The sequence below is a fragment of the Helicoverpa zea genome, chromosome 31, assembly GCF_022581195.2.
Source record: "Helicoverpa zea isolate HzStark_Cry1AcR chromosome 31, ilHelZeax1.1, whole genome shotgun sequence".
In the NCBI taxonomy this organism is placed as follows: domain Eukaryota; kingdom Metazoa; phylum Arthropoda; class Insecta; order Lepidoptera; family Noctuidae; genus Helicoverpa; species Helicoverpa zea.
This window is the reverse complement of record NC_061482.1, coordinates 9,051,246-9,062,989: the sequence shown is the minus strand read 5'-3', so window position 1 is coordinate 9,062,989 and position 11,744 is coordinate 9,051,246. Positions and strand designations below refer to the sequence as shown.

At 38.5% G+C, this 11,744-nt stretch overlaps 2 protein-coding genes across 8 annotated transcripts; one reads left to right on the top strand and one right to left on the bottom strand.

Annotated features, from left to right (window-relative positions):
* Window positions 1-5,705: 5,705 nt before the first annotated feature.
* Window positions 5,706-11,053, bottom strand: LOC124644815 (E3 ubiquitin-protein ligase RNF4-like). 2 transcript variants are annotated; one of them, XM_047184411.1, is made up of 4 exons: window positions 11,008-11,053; window positions 7,432-7,491; window positions 7,100-7,251; window positions 5,706-6,508 (listed from the first exon to the last, which is right to left on the bottom strand). In XM_047184411.1, the coding sequence occupies exons 1-4, from the start codon at window positions 11,009-11,011 to the stop codon at window positions 6,302-6,304; spliced, it is 423 nt and encodes a 140-aa protein (XP_047040367.1). In that variant the 5' UTR covers window positions 11,012-11,053; the 3' UTR covers window positions 5,706-6,301. The 2 variants fall into 2 exon arrangements, with proteins under 2 accessions (XP_047040367.1, XP_047040366.1); XM_047184410.1 differs by lacking the exon at window positions 11,008-11,053 and having other exon boundaries at window positions 7,432-7,722.
* On the top strand, window positions 7,640-10,812 carry LOC124644814. 6 transcript variants are annotated; one of them, XM_047184404.1, is made up of 3 exons: window positions 7,640-8,316; window positions 8,404-8,472; window positions 8,838-10,812. In XM_047184404.1, the coding sequence occupies exons 2-3, from the start codon at window positions 8,454-8,456 to the stop codon at window positions 10,757-10,759; spliced, it is 1,941 nt and encodes a 646-aa protein (XP_047040360.1). In that variant the 5' UTR covers window positions 7,640-8,316; window positions 8,404-8,453; the 3' UTR covers window positions 10,760-10,812. The 6 variants fall into 6 exon arrangements, with proteins under 6 accessions (XP_047040360.1, XP_047040365.1, XP_047040364.1 ...); XM_047184409.1 differs by having other exon boundaries at window positions 7,642-8,316; window positions 8,404-8,488; XM_047184408.1 differs by having other exon boundaries at window positions 7,642-8,316; window positions 8,404-8,494.
* Window positions 11,054-11,744: the final 691 nt, after the last annotated feature.

Here is an 11,744-nt window from a genome sequence, read left to right as displayed (position 1 = left end):
GCAACTCACCCCAAGACTAGTACTGTTATAAAGTCAAGAGTGTACAAATTAATAAAAAAACTAAGATTCGAGGTTTGGTCTTGACACGGTGTGCTTACTTAACCTTAAATTTTGCTTTCGGAAAGAGGTTTTAGTGCTGTTTCTGTGGTGTGTTTTTGTTTTTTGTTTGGTGAAGGATTTTTGTAAGTCTAAATTTATATAGTCTAAGTATTTAACACTCATTTCCCAAGGAAATGAGTGACAAAGAACCCCCTGATGGGGGTGGAGGGGTTCCTCCAGATATAGACATCTTAGATTGTTCCCAAGACATAAATGTAAGTCTTCAGCAGAGATCTGCCCTTAAACGACCTGCGGATTCAGATTCCTCCATTGAATCCAAGAAAAACAGACCTCCGTCTGATTCAATTCAGTCGGTTTTTTCGAAGCCTGGATTCGAAACCAACTCCAAACTTTTCTACAATGAGTGTGACAGAGCACCCTTCACTGTTTTTGTATCCAAAATTGAGCCTGATCCTGCCACTGGTACAACTTTAAAAGTCCTGAAGTTCGCTCAGTTCTTGCACAAAAATAACGTCAAAGGCATTTCTGAAGGTGGAATTAAGTCCCTAGGACGCAATAAACTCGCCATTGAATTCAAGACTGCTTCGGAGGCCAATAGTTTTGTGGAGAGTGACTTTCTTACCTCAAATAACTATAGTGCTAAAATCCCCCGCTTCCAAATTACTCGTATGGGCATTGTCAGGGATATCCCTACCGACTGGACCTTGGAGGACTTAGTCTCAGGGGTAGAAACTCCTCGCAATTGTGGGGAGGTCATTCGGGCTAGACGCCTCAACTTTAAAAATAAGAAAGGGGATACAGTAACGTGGTCCCCCTCTTCTACGGTGGTTCTGACTTTCGCTGGTCAAACTCTCCCAGAGAGAGTTTTCTGTTACAATGCCTCCCTCCCTGTCTCAGTCTATCATCTCCCAACAATCCAATGCCGCAACTGCCTCCGTTTTGGCCACATCCGCTCTCAGTGTAGGTCGAAAGCTCGATGCTTTAAATGCGCTCAGCCGCATCCTGGTGACAGCTGCAACGTCCCTGACTCACAGGTAACTTGCATTTTATGCGATGGTGGCAACCACAAGGCTACAGACGATCAATGCCCTGAACATTCACGCCAAAAAAATATCAAAATGGTTATGTCTCAGGAGAACCTCAGCTATAGTGAGGCGTCTGCAAGATTCCCGCGAGTTAAACGCTTCTACTCTAACGTCACGGCGAACTCCCCACAATACCATTCCACACAGGCTCTCGCTCCCGACTTCTCTCAGCTTTTTGCTTCCCCTCTCTTGTCTCCTTCTTCTCCATCTGCCTCCCCCTCCAAAACATCGTACACCAAAACAGTTTTCCGTTCCCCCAGACCTAGACCCGAGCTGAGCAAGTCATACGATGTTCAGGCCCATAGGTCGATTGTATCGTCCCCCAATTCCTCTCAGCCAAATGGCTGTGCTTTACAGCAGCCTCCTAACACAGAATCCACTCCCCTTTGTACTCCTAATGATAACCTTATTGAACTTCTCACTTGCTCCCTTATCAACATCCTCTCCAAATTTAGTGATGCCATACCGAACAACGTCCTCATACTTGTTGAGCAGCTGCTTCAATCTTGGATCCGTAGAAATGCCAAAGATCCTTCAATGGAATAGCAGAAGTATCACTCAAAAAAAGCACGATTTACTGTTCCTATTGAATCGCCACAATCCCGTTGTTTTTGCCTTGTCGGAGACATGGTTGAGGCCGGGGTCCCCTTTTAGGGTTCCTGGTTTCTCGTGTCTCCGGGATGACAGAGACGACGGTCGAGCGGGATGTGCCCTGCTGGTTAGCAGATCAGTCCCCTTTTCCCAGATTCCCATCCCTCTACATAATCCTGGTCTCCATGTTGTTGCCATTAGAGCCATGGACGTCTCCTTTGTTTCCGCCTACATTCCTCACCCTAATGCCAACATCCTGTCTGAATTTAACCATATTCTCTCCACCATTCCCAGCCCTTTGGTGGTGCTAGGCGATTTTAATTGCCGTCACACGCTCTGGGGTTCTCATACTAATGATCCCTCATCTAGCTTTCTACTAGACCTACTAGATGATATGAACCTCTGTGTCCTGAATGATGGATCTGCTACCCGTAGGGTCTCCCCTACACAAAATGCTAGTGTCCCTGACCTTTCTTTTGCCTCTCCCACTCTAGTCTCAATTCTCTCTTGGTCTGTCCTGCCTAATTCATATGGCAGTGACCATTTCCCCATCTTAATTACTTTTCATAATTCCTTCTCCCCTAACCCTCCCATTCAACCTCTCCAGAAATATCGCCTCCTTCAAGCTGACTGGGGTAAATTTTCTTCCTTGGTAGATTCAGAACTTCACACCCTTCCCCAGGTAAACTCCTCTAATTCCCATGACGTCTATGAAAATTTTGTCTCCTCTTTAAAACGTGCGGCTGACGCGTCTATCCCCCTTAAAAACTCTGCCCGGAAATTTATTTCCTCCCCTCCATGGTGGGACGCCGAGTGCACCGATAGCGTTCGAAAACGGAGAGAAGCAGAAATCCGATACGCATCCTCTATTAATATGACCAATTATCTCGATCTTAAGAAAACTTCGGCACGCACCTGCAGATTATTGGCGAAAAAGAAAAAATCTGGTTGGCATAACTTCTGCGAATCGTTGTCTCCCCGTTCACCAGTATCGATAGTCTGGAAAAGAATTAAGGCATATCGCAGAGTCTTAGACGCCCATTCCTCAGACATTTCTTCCAATGACTCCAGTTGCTGGCTAGAAGACTTCATAAGTAAGCTAGCCCCTCCCTCTGTCCCTAGTTTTGAATGCCTTTCCTTGTCAGACTCTCCTCCCCCCTCTTCTGATAAATTCGATGATCCTTTTTCTCTTTCTGAATTATCTTGTGCTTTGGACCATCTGCGGGATTCCGCCCCGGGTGTAGATGGTATCCCATATTCTTTCATCTGTAAATCCTCTTCTCTTTGTAAACAAATACTCCTCAACCTTTTCAACTCTTTCTTCCTCTCTGGGGTAGTCCCCGAGTCTTGGAAATGCCAAATTATCATCCCAATATTAAAGCCTGGTAAAAATCCAAAAGATTCCTCCTCATACAGACCCATTGCTCTGTCCTCTGTTCTGGCTAAAATCATGGAGAACCTTATCAAGAACCGGCTTGAATGGTTTTTGGAAAGTAAAGGCATCTTATCTCCTTCTCAGTTTGGCTTCCGAAGAGGAATGGGTACTCTGGACAGCCTTAGCATTTTCGTTTCGGATGTTCGAATCGCTTTTTCAAAAAATGAAAGCGTAGTTGGTGTCTTTCTTGATGTTGCATCAGCTTACGATAACGTCCAACTTCCACTACTCAGGCAGAAGATGCATCAGCTGAGTGTTCCTGTGAGGTTGGTTAACATAATCTGCAACATGCTAATGTCTCGAACGATCACTATCCGTCATCAACATTCCGTTTCCCCATCCCGTTTAGTCTGGAAAGGCCTGCCCCAGGGCTCGGTCTTAAGCCCTATCCTGTATAACTTATATACTCACGATTTAGAGTCTTCGGTTAACTGCTTCTGCAAAATTCTACAGTACGCGGATGATATTGCCCTCTATTATAGTTTCTCCTCCCCTCAAGATGCCTCTTCTCGCTTAAACTCTGCTCTATACTACCTCAATCAGTGGCTATGCGACCATGGCCTTAGCCTATCAGTGCCTAAATGCAATGCGGTTGTCTTTTCTCGCAAACGTAATATCCCCCCTATTAACCTATCTATTGATAATGTTCCCATTTCTACTCTTGACAAAATTAAATTTCTCGGTATAATTCTTGACTCTAAATTATCTGGCCTTCACCATCTAGAATACATTAGCAAAAAATGTGAAAAAGGTGTGAACGCCCTACGTGCCCTTTCTGGGGTTCGGTGGGGTGCTCACCCATCAACCCAAAGAATCCTTTATAATGCCATAATCCGGAGCCACTTTGACTACGGCAGCTTTCTGTTGGAGCCATGTAACAAAATTGCCTTAGCCAAATTGGATAAGATCCAAGCCAAATGTTTGCGAATTATTACAGGAGCTATGAAATGTTCCCCTATAAACGCTCTGCAGGTGGAATGTTTGGATCCTCCTCTTAACTTACGCAGACAATACCTCTCGGATAGATTCTTTTTCAAAGCTCTCCAAATTAAATCCCACCCCCTTCTTCCTCTTTTAAAAACACTGCATGAGCTTATTGCCTCTTCCCGTTACTGGTCACACAAACTTCCTCCTCCCCTTATTAACAGCTACAGTAAAGTCAATGATCCTCACATATCCCTAGTCCAGTCCAATACTAACCCTCTTTTTGAAGTTAGTTTCGAAACGTTACTCTTTCAACCGAAAGTCATTCTCAGCCTCGGTATTTCCAAACATGACCCTGGTGCTAATAATAAATTAAATAAGATTTTAACCGAAGACTGGCAAGACTGGCTCACTATGTACACTGATGCTTCCAAAATTTCAGAAGATGGCATTGTGGGAACTGCGGTGTGGATCCCTAAATATAAAATTATTCTGAGCAATAAAGTTTCTCCACACTCCTCTATCTATACAGGGGAATCAATAGCCCTTTTAGAAGCTGTTAAATACGTCGATTCTCATAGTCTAAACAAAACTTTAATTCTTTCTGACTCTCTAAGCTGCCTTCAAGATTTGATAAAATTTCCTTTTCGTGCTCGTCATAACTTCCCCATTATTCTTCAGATCAAGCAACTTCTGTTTAAATGTCACTCTTCAGGTATTCAAGTTACTTTGGCCTGGATCCCCAGTCACTCGGGCATCGTGGGTAACGATAATGCAGATTCACTTGCCAAGGTAGCAATTCGAAATGGAGATGATTCTTACCTCAGGACTTGTTTCCCTCGAGATCTGTGCTGCACCGCCAAACCTTCTATGATGAAGAGCTGGGATTCCCTTTGGCAGAAAACCCGTAAAGTCAAAGGTAAATTCTTCGGATCCATTCAACCTTCTATTCCTCACAAAGCTTGGTTTAGTAAACACAAGAATTTTAAGAAATTGGCTACATCGGTCATCATTCGATTGCGGCTTGGTTTTGTCTGTACTCCAGTTTTTTTGGCTAAGATCAGAGTCAGAGATCATTCTATCTGTGAATGTGGCCTGGAGGAGGGTACTCTGGAACACTTATTCTTTTCCTGCCCCCGTCTTATTACGCCCCTTTATGACCTCCTTCCTAATGACATCCCACGTCCTATTAACATTCCTTTTTTACTAACCCTAGTCCATTCTCCCATTATTAAAACGTTATATAAGTTTATTAGTATTAATCAGATATATATATAACATAATTCACCGCCTATACTCACAATAGTTATTATTGTTTCGATGTTACTTTTTCGCTCTTACTTCAAATATGTATGACATTGACAATACTGACAATTAATCATTTATGTTCTAACAGCTGTGCCGTCTCGTGTTTGTCACAAATACTAACAAATGTTTTGTCCCCCTTTTTCAGCTCTACAATCGCTGTAGTCACTAGAGAATAATAAGTATTATTTTATTTTTAATTAAAAACCGATCAGTGTCATTTCCTACCTTGACGTTGGCAAAATCTTCGATACAAATGAAGGAGCCATAAACAAAAAGAAGAAGAAGAAGAAGAAAAAAACTAATCAGTCTTAAATATTTATTTATTTATTAAGGGACAAAAAACAGTTACATAATAAAACTTATCGAATAAAGTATTAAAACTAAGTTAACAATCATGCAACGCATTATCCACAAGTTAACTAAAGAAAAGAAAAAGAAAGTATGAAAACTGATTACACTGAAAAAATTAAATAATAAAAATGAAATATGTAAAAGTACTTAGTAGATTAAATAAATAAATAATGTTGGGACATAACTTACTATATACATTCATGAATAATTATCTTTTCCTAACTTTTTACCTGTAGTGGACAAGAAATTAGAAACACCATTATTTGTTTTGAGGTCCCGAGTTCGACCACAGTGTATCTAATTGGTTGTTCACCACTGTATATTGTTGCAAATAAATATAAGAAAACATTGTAACAAATTAAAACTATTATAAATAACTTACTAATTCTAATGATTGCATTTCATGAAAGTTTTGGCAAGTGTTCTGTGGAATATGAAAAAAAATACTGAAGTGAACATATTGCACGCAAGAATATTTTTTGCAAGTATAACATTGGTAGGTTGTACATTTTGACTGTGCGTGTGGTCAGTTTTTATAAAAAACTTTTTATAGATAGAGAGCATGGTATGGAGAAGATCCCTTTAAACTCCGTCGACAAGTGGGACATTTCTTTTGAACTTTAAGATATCCCTCTATACATTTCATACAGTACACATGTCCACATTTAGTAGATGCCAAAGGGTTTTTACCTAATTCGTCCCAACATATGGGACAGCCTCCAAACTTTTTGCTATTACCAGGTAATGAAGATGTCTGAAACATAAATAATATAAAATCAGCTTGTGATATATAGTTGGCAAGTTTGAAGGTAGTGGACATACCAAATTTAGGGATTAATCATTAAAATAGTCTGTGGGTGGAATGTGGAAAATTAATACTTTACCAGGTATTTTAAATTTAAGTTCTTGACCATCAACTAGCGGCCATTTCCGTTACTTACCTCCCCACTCAGTCATTTAACGATGACTTAAGTCACTCCTTAGTGACAGAATGTCATACAAATCCTTCACTAAGGAATGGCTTAAGTAACCATTAACTGTCTCTGAGTGGGGATGTTCGCCCTAAAAATTGTTAAGGTTTTTTACTACCTAAATTAGGTACTTATTGTTTTCTGTGGTGTCACCCCCATTTCGGGTGAACTTTTTCCCATATGCAGTTAAAATATAGCTTGTAGCCATTAATGTTCCAATGATTTCACAACTGTGAAACAGTGAAATCGGCTCACCAATTTCGAGCCTTTATAATACAAATGAACAAACAAACAAATAATGTTTACTCATTATTGTAGTAGTGTACAGACAAGTAAAAGTAGTCCATGAATTAGTGTAGATTTTCAAAATTTACCTCTTTTGCCTTTATGGAGGTAGGTGATTTCTGTTTTGCTTTTTTCTTTTTATTTGTGTTTTCAATTGCAGTTAGTCTTAATGATGGTTTAGCACCTTTCGCAAAGCACTGGGTATTAACAGATGCTCTGTCCTCACGTCGGTCATTGTCTACTGAAAAATACAAGAATTCAATAGATTAGGTAAATAGATAATTATGATAATTGCGTTCCCTGACTGCCCTGCTGTATGACATATTGTGGATCTATATCAGATCTATAGCTGCATGGTATATCGTATTTATCTATCTTTTAAGTACTTAATTAATACATTTAAAAAAAATAGCAAACTTACCACAGAACGAATCATCTGAGTCCAAGTCAATTATAACGTTGGCTATACCACAATGATCAGCTAAAATAAAAGAATTCGTCAAATCAATAACATCGCCTGAATTAGACATTGTTTTTACATCAAAATAGTTCGGTTCGGCTAAAACTTTCTTACTACACAATTTATTTTAACGCTTTTTGGACTGTTTGAATAGACCATAGAGTAGTTAGGGACATAATGTACTTTGTGGTTTGGGACGATTAGAAAATAAAATAGTAATATACATCGATATATATGTACTACGTACTAGATAGAATAGAACGTTCCGACCGAACAAAAAGCTTACCACACTGAAATGCACTGCAGACTTTGCATTGCCCACAGTGATGCCAGATGGGGGGGATTCCCCCCAAATTTGGGGGTATTTTCAGGCCTTGGGGGCAATTTCGGGGGGACAAATCCTTTGGGGGATTATGCGGAGGGAACTAAAACAGGCTTGGGGGGAATTGGGGTTTTTTGAAAAACATTAAAATCTTTTTTTTTTTTCTGTACGCGATTAAAGGCGCTTATTACATAATCTGCACACATCCACGCACACTCACACACTCAAACACGCACAACGATGTGTAGGGTGGTACGAGTACGAACGAACATCGATGATAGCCGAGCGGTGCCGAAGCGAAGTTGTCATTGTCACTGTCACGCAGCGCAGCGCGCAGCCGCAGTCAGTCGTTTGTTCGGGACTTCGGGTCGGACAAACAGGTTTATTTATACCGCCAATTGCTGAGTGTGTGCTATATTATTAAATTGTAAATCCTAAAAAGTGAGTGAAGATCATGGAAAAGACCAAACCAAAATATGTAAGAAGATATAGAAAGGAGTGGGAACAGGACCCAACATTTAAAGGTTCGTAATTCTGAAGTAACTTCATTAAAGTGTAGTGATTATAACCTAAATGAAGTAATGTCTCATAAAAGAATTTTATGTTTGTAGCTCTGAATGAGTTACCACTTGGACCAGCCGTTTAAACATCAAGTAGATATATGAATATTTCAAAAGGAGGTATAAATGTAATAAGGTATAAGTAGGTATATTATCATTAACCTGGGTTCGGTTTGCTTTTACTAAAATTAAGGTGTGATTACAATATTATATATGTGGCATGCTAGCATGGCATTATTAATTTCAAAATCCCTTTCTTATGTTTTTGAGGGTTTTGGTTGGCGTGAGTTCAGCTTACAGTGTAAATGTGATTGGTTCGGTTTGGTTATGAAATGCTACTTTGAGAAGTGAGGTGTTCGTAAACGGGCGTTTTTTTTATGAATTAATCTCTCGTTTACTCGTTCTGAAATAGCACCCCTTGTACGTGCATGATTTGAATGTTATCAAACCTGTATTGCCATCTTATATTTTTTCCCAATTTTCAGGGTGGCTGACAGTTTGCATCGGTGACGATACAAAAGCGTGGTGCAAGGCCTGTAAGTGCACATTGATGTCTCATAAAAAGGATTTAGTAGAACATTCCAAAACTAAAAAACATGACCAATGTTTAAAACGATCTAATATAGTTGGTCAGTCAAGTAAAATGTCAAATTTTTTTGAAAAGCCCTTGAAAGAGCCAAGAAAAAGAGCAGAATTAAAAATTGCTGCATATGTTGCTGAACATTCAAGTATTAAATCTGTGGATCATCTAGGTATACTGATTAAAGATTTAGATCCAGCTGCTCCAGTTTTGAAAGATTTGAAGTTACACAGGTCAAAATGCACTGCTTTAATTAGAAATGTTATTTCTCCTTGTTTCTTGGAAGAATTATTGGAAGAAGTTGGAGACAATCATTACTCAATGATCATTGATGAAACAACTACTATTGACACGAAAAAAGTAATGTGTGTGATTATAAGATTTTTCAGTGAAAAACAGAATAAAATTATTACTCAGTTTTACAGATTGATTGAAATAGAATCTGCAGATGCAACTTCATTAACTGATAAGTTTAAAGCGCAACTGACTGCTGATGGCCTAAACACAGGAAAACTTTTGGGTATAGGAGTCGATGGTGCTAATGTCATGGTTGGTGAACATCACTCGTTTTCCTCTATTTTGAAAGAAGGAAACCCTGATCTGATAACTATTAAGTGCGTTTGTCATTCATTACATTTGGCGGCTGAAAATGCATTCAAAACGCTCCCCCGGTTTCTTGATTTTCTCATTAAAGAATGCCATAACTGGTTTTCAAACAGTACGAAAAGACAGACTGAATACAAGCAAATATATGAATTACTGTACGATGGAAAAACACCATTAAAAATAAACAAACTAGCTGGCACTAGATGGTTATCTAGATATGAGGCACTCATTAAAATTTTAGACCAATGGGATGGATTAAAACTACACTTTGACATGGCCAAATCTAGAGAAAGGTGTTATACTGCGGATCAATTGAGCAACATCCTCAAAAGTAAGGCAAATTTGTTATACATGACTTTTCTCGGGACTTACCTCAAATATATTACCATGACAAATAAAATGTTTCAAGCCACTGATGCAGACCCTCTGAAGTTGCTTGAAGAAGTTAATAATTTATTATTAACCTATTTAACAATTTTAATACCTCCAGCGCAACTGGAAAAGGCGGACAAACATAGTTTATGTAACTATGATTTTGAAAAGTACATAATGGACTCATCGTATATGAATTTCGGGTATTCATTTAACGAAAAGTCAGAAGGTATAAGAGAACATGAATTGAAAGATATAAAACAGCGCTGCAAGGAGTTTCTTATAGAAATCTGTAAACAAATACAGAAGAGATTACCAAATAATATGAAGACGTTAGAAAATTTGAAGTTACTGAGTCCGAAAAATGCGACGTCTCAAATCAAACCGGACATAACCAATTTAGCAAAATCTTTTAAAACCGTCTGTAATGATGTCGACTCCTTGGTACAGGAATGGAACGCCTTACACAGAACTACCTGGGAATCGACAAAAACTACTGAGGAATTCTGGGTGGAAGTGTACAATTTTAAAAATGCTGTGGGTGAGAGAACCTACGGAAATGTTAGCAAATTGGCATTAGCCATTTTATCATTACCTTTCTCCAACGCAGTGGTGGAAAGAGCCTTTTCTCAAGTGACTATCATTAAAGATAAATTGAGAAATCGATTGGCCACCGCCACTGCGGAATCAATCTTAAGAATAAGATATACAATGATAAAAGGCTGTATAAGTTTTAATCCCACTGTCAAGATGCTACAGAGATTCAACTCTGAAAAAATGTATGGCACTGATGAAGCATGTGGAGATACAGAAACAGATGCATTAATGGAAGCAATTTCTGAAATTTAAATGTTTTGCCTATTTTTGTGTTTTTTCTTTACAAATAAAATAATTTTCCAACAGTGGGGGATTTTTCTTAAAATATCCTAATTTTGGGGGGATTTTGAAAAAAGTTTGGGGAGAATTTATAATATTCATCTGGCAACACTGATTGCCCAAAATGGCAAATCAGAGCGATTTTGATACCTGCGTCAGATGGATGTCTATGTAGAACGACGATTATAAAATAGAAAATACATATCAAGGTATAAACTTACACATATAAACTATTCGAGAGGCAAGTTAGTAAAATTACACGCTGTTCATGCTATTACAACGCTTGTACATCATACTTTTCATTTACAATTCAATTTTACAAATATGCATTAATTTATTCCCGCCCGCCATCTTAAATTATGGATTAAGAAAATCGTACAGAAACAGATGTGCCATAAAACTGGCAGTAGGTGAAATATCAATGAAAACAGACTTCACTTTGTCATGGTATGTTCTTACTTTCAAGAAAAAATAATATGATCTCGTATGTATTTCGCTACTGTAAAAACACTACAACATATATCAGGGCGTTTAAATTCGCGAAAATTTGTGATGGCCCTCTTAAGAAAAAAAACATCGTAATTAATATTAAAAAACCCTGAAAATAAGTTCCTGGTTTTAATATATTACATGATTTTGCATTCACTTAGATATAAATAAACTTTTTGATTTATTACATGATTTTGAATTCACTTAGATATAAACTTTTTGAGTAATGAAAAATGTAGGCAAAATACGAGCGAGAATATGATGTCACTTCTGCAATTAACATCAATTATAGTTACATGTCAATGACATCAATGAGGATGACTACATGTCACAATACGTCAACGAGATGTCAACAGACGACATAGGCGGGTAAATTATTTGTATGGATGTTCTTGTCTATCGCTAGAAGATATGTCAATGGTAATATATAAACTATAGTTCGGCCATTCAGAGAATGCGTTCCTGACAC

Bases quoted from the DNA above. Each gene is read 5' to 3' on its own strand.
- LOC124644815 (XM_047184410.1), bottom strand. From the start codon at position 7,540: ATGTCTAATTCAGGCGATGTTATTGATTTGACGAATTCTTTTATTTTA. The intron at 7,252-7,431 runs GTAAGTTTGCTA...TGTATTTTTCAG, and splicing joins CTCAGATGATTCGTTCTGTG to TAGACAATGACCGACGTGAG. The intron at 6,509-7,099 runs GTAAATTTTGAA...TTTATGTTTCAG, and splicing joins CCTCCATAAAGGCAAAAGAG to ACATCTTCATTACCTGGTAA.